This window comes from Phaethon lepturus, unplaced genomic scaffold (genome assembly GCF_000687285.1).
Source record: "Phaethon lepturus isolate BGI_N335 unplaced genomic scaffold, ASM68728v1 scaffold200, whole genome shotgun sequence".
Taxonomy (NCBI): domain Eukaryota; kingdom Metazoa; phylum Chordata; class Aves; order Phaethontiformes; family Phaethontidae; genus Phaethon; species Phaethon lepturus.
This window is the reverse complement of record NW_010512360.1, coordinates 107,194-114,857: the sequence shown is the minus strand read 5'-3', so window position 1 is coordinate 114,857 and position 7,664 is coordinate 107,194. Positions and strand designations below refer to the sequence as shown.

General features: G+C 40.4%; 1 protein-coding gene across 1 annotated transcript in view; it reads right to left on the bottom strand.

Moving 5' to 3' along the window:
- Positions 1-433: 433 nt before the first annotated feature.
- Positions 434-7,664, bottom strand: part of LOC104620315 (POU domain, class 6, transcription factor 2-like) — a gene marked incomplete at its 5' end in the record, with an annotated part of 101,435 nt that continues 94,204 nt past the window's right edge. Inside the window, 2 exon segments of the mRNA XM_010286500.1 lie at positions 434-988; positions 4,297-4,465. Coding sequence (XP_010284802.1) covers positions 484-988; positions 4,297-4,465 — 674 coding nt within the window.

Sequence of the window (7,664 nt, the reverse complement as noted above, 5' to 3'; positions counted from 1 at the left end):
GGTTAATAGTTTTCATAGTGAATCAGCACTTGATACCTGAAAGGCTACCATCACTCCTCCAGGTGGCAGGCTTGTATTCTCTTTTAAACAGATAAAAGTTTTTTTTTCTTTTTTTTTTGTTTTTGTTTTTGTTTTTGTTTTTTTTTGGTTTTTTTTTTCCTTAAAATGTGTTCACATTGTCATAATATACAGAAAAAAAGTAAGCAGTTATTTGGTTTACTTTAAGTCCATTTAAAAAAACTGGCTTTTTCTTTTTTGGGGGAGCTAATTCTACGACACACACACACACTAAGTGCTGTGTATTTTCTTGTTTTGTTTTTTAAATAGGAAAACCCACAGACATTTATAAACTGTTCTGTCCTTCTTGTAGTTTTCTCAGTCTTTTACTTACAAGGGTGATGAACAGGTATTTTCACAGAGTTTGAATGGTTACGTTTCTGTTGGTGCAGGTTTTTTTGTGTGTGGTTTGGTTTTGTTTTGTTTTTAGGAGTTTTCTTCCAGAGAGTCTGTTAAAGGCTCCATAGGAACTGCCGTTGCAGGCTCGTGTTGTTTCAAACGTTTAATTGTGTTCTTCAGTGCTTGCCTCTTATTGCAGAACCAAACTCTAACTACTTCCCGGTCATAGTTCAGTTTCTCTGCAATCTCTGTCATTTCTTGCCCAGAAGGGTGTGTGTTCTTCTCAAAGTGGGCATTCAAGATCTCAAGGGCTTGTGGCGTGAATGAGGTACGCCTCTTGCGCTTTTTGGATGGTTCGCTTCCGATAAACTCGGTAAGGTTCTGCATACCTGCTCGATGGCGGGCCTCAGCCTCAGCCATCCACCGCTCAAGCACCGGCTTTATCTTCTGGGCACTTTTAGGGGTGATGTCCAGCTTTTCAAACCTGGCAGGATACAAAAGGCCAGGGTTCAGTTTGGCTGTCAGACTGCTAGCTATAGTGTTCTCTTGGGCTTCCTGTGGTAGGAAAAAGTGGCTTCTCAGGATGGTGTGTCTGAGGGAAAATTGAGAAAGAAGAGTCTTACACTGATGCTCTGCCAGGGTGGGACTTCCTGCCTGCCTGACTAATTGACTGGCAGAGGTAATTTACAATGGATTACGAAAACTATCAGATAGGTATATCTATAAATATTTATATATATTTTTAAGCTAACACAAAACGAGCACTACAACAAAATTCTAAGTACACTAAATAACACAGGTTATGAGTTGCGTTTTCATATTTCTGGCGATCTTCAAAACCCTTAAGGCTAAGTCTAATTACAGGAAATGACATCAAAGGCAATTGCTTTTTATTATCCCGTCTTTGTGGTTAATCCTTTTGTTTCCCCTCCCATCCCATGTTGTCCAAACACCACAGCTTTAATAATACAAACCAATGGCAGTTACTAGCCTCTGAATATCAGGTTTCCTTTCCTTTCATTTTTCAGCAATTTTCACTGTTTGCAAGTTAACACTATATCCCTTTTTCGGGTCGGAAAAAGATTCCCATAGCTACGGTGGTGTTCAGCTGAAACAGCTGGACACATTGCAATTATCTTGACTGCCCCCACAATGTGCAAAGACAGACTCATGTTTTCCAGATGAAACCCAGCATAATAGTCTACTAATATGCTGTGGCACCAAGCTGGGTTTATTGTGGGATTTCTGCAAACTGTACCAGAATGATATCATTTCCTGTAAATGAGGTCTTCTATATATCATTTTGCCATCAAAAGTCTTTTGCCAAACCAGATTTTACAAGTATTATAAAACATCTGGAAAAGCAGCCACACAAAGCTTTAATCCTTTCAAAAACAAGCAGAAGAGCTGAGTTCACATTTCACGTCGTATAAGTACTTGTTTCTTTCATTTACCGAGTTCATTCTCTCTTGCTACGCATTAAAAATCTTAACCCAAGTCCTCTGATGCCACCCATTTGTATTTCTCCCCTTCGCCTATGTCCACCCTGCACATTGCGGTATTTAACGTTGCGGAAAGGCAACAATTATTGCGCGGCGCTGCTGCACTCTCCAGCCTGCCTGGTGCTGAAGCGCTGCCGCCGCTAATCACGACGTGCTCTGGAGACACGACTGACCGCAATGCCTTTGCGCAAAGCAACTTGGTGACTGGAGTTGGCAATTTCTAGCATCTCTATTCAGCACGTGGCGGCTGCAGAAAATATTCCAGCAAGAAACAAAGCATTTTTCACAAATGAAGAGTAAGACAGGGAATAATTTCAGACAGTAACGCTCCAAAGAATTTGTAACTGGTGCCTGGGATCCTAGTGTGGTATTGACTGCAAGGTGTCCTTCCTTGGTGTCCAGTGATATTTCAGGCTGAAGTGAACGTTTTAGAATGCATTGTCTCAAGTTAAGAAAATGCCATTATTTGCATGCAGAACATATCAGCAAGGTGCTATATTGCTGGTGTGATCTGCACAGGGCACCAGGAGACTCTGCTTCTGTCTCCAAGTTGGTTGTTCAACTTGCTTAGCTTACTGCCCTTTCCATTACCCTGGAGTTCATAACGAAACTCCTTTGTTACCATTAAAAGAAAAATTAAATCTACTATTTCTGAGGAACTGCATACTGCTGCTGAAGCAGCTTGTCTTGCTGCTTAACAAGAGATGAACAGTCATAGCAGGTTATTACACCCCAAAGTGACATCCATCTGGGGCGATCAAAGGAGATAAAAATACCCTATAACCTTGCAAATATTTGGAACCAGCCTCTGCACCCAGTCCTCATGTTCTGAGCAGTTTGCCCCTCTAAGAAGCCCTCTGTAAAAGGTCTCCACATTCTGGGCTTTTGTTAGCTGCGTCTGTGCTCCAACTTCATCCTTACTTGGGTTTTCATGATAACTGGTTAGTGGGGAACCCTTTCTCTTAGTAGAATTCAAACCATCCCCAGTGGTATTCTGAGGTGTGAGGTAGAAGGAGGAAATGAGAAGACAGCAAACTAGACAAAAACAAAGGAAACTGCAATTTATCAATTTAAAGTATAGTATGTTAAACAGCAACTTAAGGCTACACCAAATTGGCAATTGCTAAAAACTCCACCCGTTTTAGGCATTCTTTACCAATCGATCACAGGGAAAAAAAATTAATTCTTAGCAACAGGGAGCAATAGTATTCATATCATTGGCATTGCTTGTTAGTGTTGATGCTGCAGTACATGTTGTTTGGTATAACGGTATACAAGTCTTGAAACAAATTTCCCAGCAGTAGTATCCTTGTATAGACTGAATAAAGGTTATTTTCTACAGGGAGGTATCTTATAAGAAAAAACAGTAGGGGAGACCATAGAAGTGAGAGGATCCTATGGAGCTTTTTGTATTTAACAACAATCAATGGGTTTTATGGAAAATCATTGAGCAAAATGTGAGCTGCAAGCTCACTACCCCATACTGATGTTATTTATAACCTTAGTCTTAAACTGCAGGAAAAGTACACTTCCATTCTATGGGGAATACATTAAAAGTATAAAGACCAGATAAAAAGACAGAGCATTTCATGGATCACCAAGAACAAAATCCACTTAAATAAGCTTAGAGTTGGTTTCTCGGCTTTCACTGATGGAGAAGGACTATAAGGCATTGCCCAAGAGGAAAAAGCTGTTACTTAAGTGTGTTTGTTACCTCATGCATAAACATGGGATTACTGTAACACACATACAGGCATATACGGTGTTTGCTTCTAACTACTTTAACTCTGTCAAGACTGTATTATCATTTCTTATGATTAGGGAAGATTTCTGCTTCTGCTTTGCATACATGGGTTGTCTGTTTGGTTTTTTTAGTAAACATTTGGATGATAAAAGATGAATAGCTGCTGGTCTGCAAGATAGCAGGAAGGATAATTTTTTCCTTTCTGTGTTGCCTAGGTAAATCATCATTAACATCCTATATGTGAAGTGCTAACCACAGTAATACAGGTTTTAACTTAGCAGGGATGCAGCCATGAAATATTTGTTCAGTAACCCTATCTGTAGAAAATGGCACAGTATGAAGAGGGTCAGCTGGTGCTTATCCAGCACCAGCAGGGTCTCCAGCTTGTCTACTGAATTAAGTCTCAATGCCAGGAACATTGTTTCTCACTTGTTTAAAAGGAGGAGGAAAAAAAAAAACCCTAAAGTTACTTTAGGGCTACACAATAAGAACATTTTATCTGCCATATACCAACATTATTGGCTAATTTCAGTCACAGATTAAATAATATGTGCTAAAGACATGAGACTCAAACACAAGCATGCTCCTTGCAATAAGCTGAATAATTATTAAAAACATAGAGAGGAGAGGAGAGTTTATGATGTAACTTGTTACCTGCAGATGGCAGACTGGCTATAGGCTGGGCCTTCGGTGGCGCTTAGGGCTTGGCCAACTTGAGTCTGTGTCAGGCCAAGGGACAGGCGCCGTATTTTAAAAGCTTTGGCAAATTCTCGGATTTCTTCCAGATTCACCCCATCCACCTCTCCAGTGGCTGTTTGAGGATCTGTTGAAATATTGTTTTAATCATGTCAGTTCTTCGCATCACATATAAGTGGGCTAGGCTTACACCAGCTATCATTGTCAAGACATTCATATTCTTTTTTTTTTTAATGCTTATCCCTTTCTCTTCTTCCCCAAACAGAAACAGGCTTGCCTTGTCAGGTGTGTTACAAAGCATGTTCAGATTGCTAAAATGCTAACTAGGCTGCAGTGTTTCCAGGTGCTGGTGAAGGATTTTCAAAGACATACTTTGTTGCTGAACTTCTGAAAATGGCCAACTCACCTCAGAGTGAGGAGGTGGCTGGGATCCTCACTGACATTTGTGCCTTGCAAAATGTCCCCCAGGTTACTAAGTCATGTTCTCCGTTTTCCCTTCTTACCACATACAGAAGGAAGGCTGGTGTCAATATAGGTATTTGCAGGCTGTGGGGAGGGCTAAATATATGCATGAACTGCTTGAGTTTTTAATTTGAAATCAAGACTTTCTGCTTTATCTAAAATCAATGCCAAATAAGGAGATTCATAAGCCTTCCTTCCCTTGTCCACAATACCCAAGCCAAACTGCCAGCCAAAAGTCCAAAATAACCCAGCAAATGAACAAGCCCAAACAAAACGCTGCCTTTAAAAAATCCTTAATTTAAAAATAATCTTTTAAAATACGCCCTTCTGAGAAGCAGCCTTTCAAGCTTTTTATTCTGCCTCCCATCAGGTTGATAATCGAAGAGCAGCAACATCAGCCATTAGGTTTCAGATGGTAATGCTGCACAATTTTTTGCTTTTACATTAGCCCCTCAGAAGATAATGCTTATGATGCTGAGAGAATAAATCTGTCCTTCCTCTCCATAGCAGTTTACTGACACAGAAGCCTCTGTCCCTTAAAGGGCACATAATAAAGCATGTCTACCACAGGAAAGCTCCTTTGGTGCTGGATAACTCGGTCAATTTAGGACTTATCAAGGGAAATGACACAACAGCTGGAGAATGGAGCATTTTTTTCCCCCCAAGCTACTGATCCCTGGCTAAATGAAAGCGTTTGCCAAGTCACAGACAGCATGGGACTGGGATGGTGAAAGATTTCAAAGTGTTGTGCAATCCTGCATGTAGTGAAGCCATTCTCCTAGTGAGACATCTCTATTGTTCCTCACCTCATTCCTCAGACTTCTTAGGTGAAAAGTTTGCAGCACAATAACCCATCAATTTCTGTAAGTGCAAGCAGTTGTCCAAGGACGGTGCTAGACTACATTACTATTCTGAACCCTATATGAGAATGGCTCCTGCGAGTACTGCTGTAGGTAAAGGCTTGTCAGCGTTACAGTAACAAAGCTTTTATTTTCAGGGGTGTATAAACCTGATGCAAAATTCCCTTATGATGGAAATGTCCTATAAAAAATCTAGTCCAATAATGGACAGAGGGAAGAGGTTTTTCTGCTATATAAATTTAGCCTATACCGATTCGTAGCTTGAGCGTAAGAAGCACACACAGCAATAGTATTTTAAAGACACTTGTGTATGCAACGAGGGGCCACATGAGCTCTGCATACAGGGAAACACGCATATAGGCTGAAGCTTGTTTTGACAATGCTCCACACTCAGAATTGTCCCTCCTGTTGTCAGTGCTGTGCTTTAGCTTGCCTAAAGCACAGCATGCATACACTCATTCAGTATAAAGCTAGGGTACGTATTACTTGGTTTTAAGTAGTTGGCGCAATGACTGAGGCCACTCAGATTTATAAAGTGGCCACACCTTAGAGGTGTGAATTTTCCTACTTACCCCATGCACAGTCTATCTAGCATACCAGTTCTGATTTTCAGAGACACAAAATGGAGCTGGATGCTTGTCTGCCCTTTGGGTCTCTGAAAAGCAACTGATAAATGTACAAAATATCATAAATTATAATGGCCTCAAAGATTCCCTTGAGTAAAGTGCACTAAAATGGTGACCTTCCTCACCTCTTTCCTTCCTTCACATTAAGGCCTCTGACTAAGGCTATTAGGGATGTGACAAAGGACAATTCTGATGTTCCCAGAGAATTTTCAAAGTAGCAAACACTATGGCAACTGGCACCTGTAAACCTCCCCAGCTCCTGTTAGGAATAAAAAGGGAGGTAAGAAAGCTAAGGTGTTATTTGCTTGCACATTATAGAGAAATTCTGCTAAGTTCTGCTGGATCCTTCTGTTGCAACAGTGACTATCATGGGAAGTCCTTTCCTGCTTGAACAAGGGAACAATTAGGCTGAGCTCTCCTTCAGATGAGAAGAAAACCTGGGATGCACTTTAGGAATATGGGAGTAGATTAATGTAATATATGGCGGAGTATCTGATGAGAAAGAGGCTTCATTCTTACATAGCATCTTTGGGAGGAGGAAAGTACTAACAGAGATAGACCAAGACACAGAAGCCTTTTATCCCTGAACTCTAGGGAGAATTGCATTTGTATCAAATCAAAATCACTTCTACTTCAGGTGTGATTCAAAGCCCTTTGAAATCCATAGAAGTAGTCCCTTGATTTCTGTCAGCTCCATAAAACTCAAATAGTACTATGAAGACCACTCTATTGACATGATTGTACAACAGCACTTGTACAAACAGTCTGTTTTACTCTATTGCCATTAAAATGCCATCAATACATAATCTTGGACTCTGTGGACTAATATATACACATATATAAATGTATACAAATAGATAATGGACTTTGTTTTAATAAGCTCTGAGCTCTCAGAACAGTTGAATGTGTAGTGTGCTTCATATTTTAGGAAGAGTAGCTTATTAAGGACTGTAAATAAAATGGTGCTTTTTAAATTAAGTGGATATCCTAGAGAAGGCAGCACAGTGCCAACACAAAAAGAAAGAATACCAATCTCATTGAGTGGTTGGGATCTACAGTAGCAGCATTTAAAGATTTCCAGCATACATTATGGCTTGATAAAACAATGTCTGCTGTGTCTAGGAAACTACTGGGTGCAGGAGAATAGTGAGAGACTTGTCTGGGACCATTTTAGAGGATATGTGTACCTATCCTCTAACAAAAAGGAAGCCGTCTAAAATTCCCCCAGATGTCCTGGTGGACAGTGAAGGTGGGTGGGCAGAATGGCAGGAATAAAATCCACAGCCTTTCCTTCTGCATTGAAACCTCTTTTTTCCTACTGAAGGAACTGTTGAATTCTTCTGAAAATCCCACGTGACTTTGTTGGTGAGTGCAAATA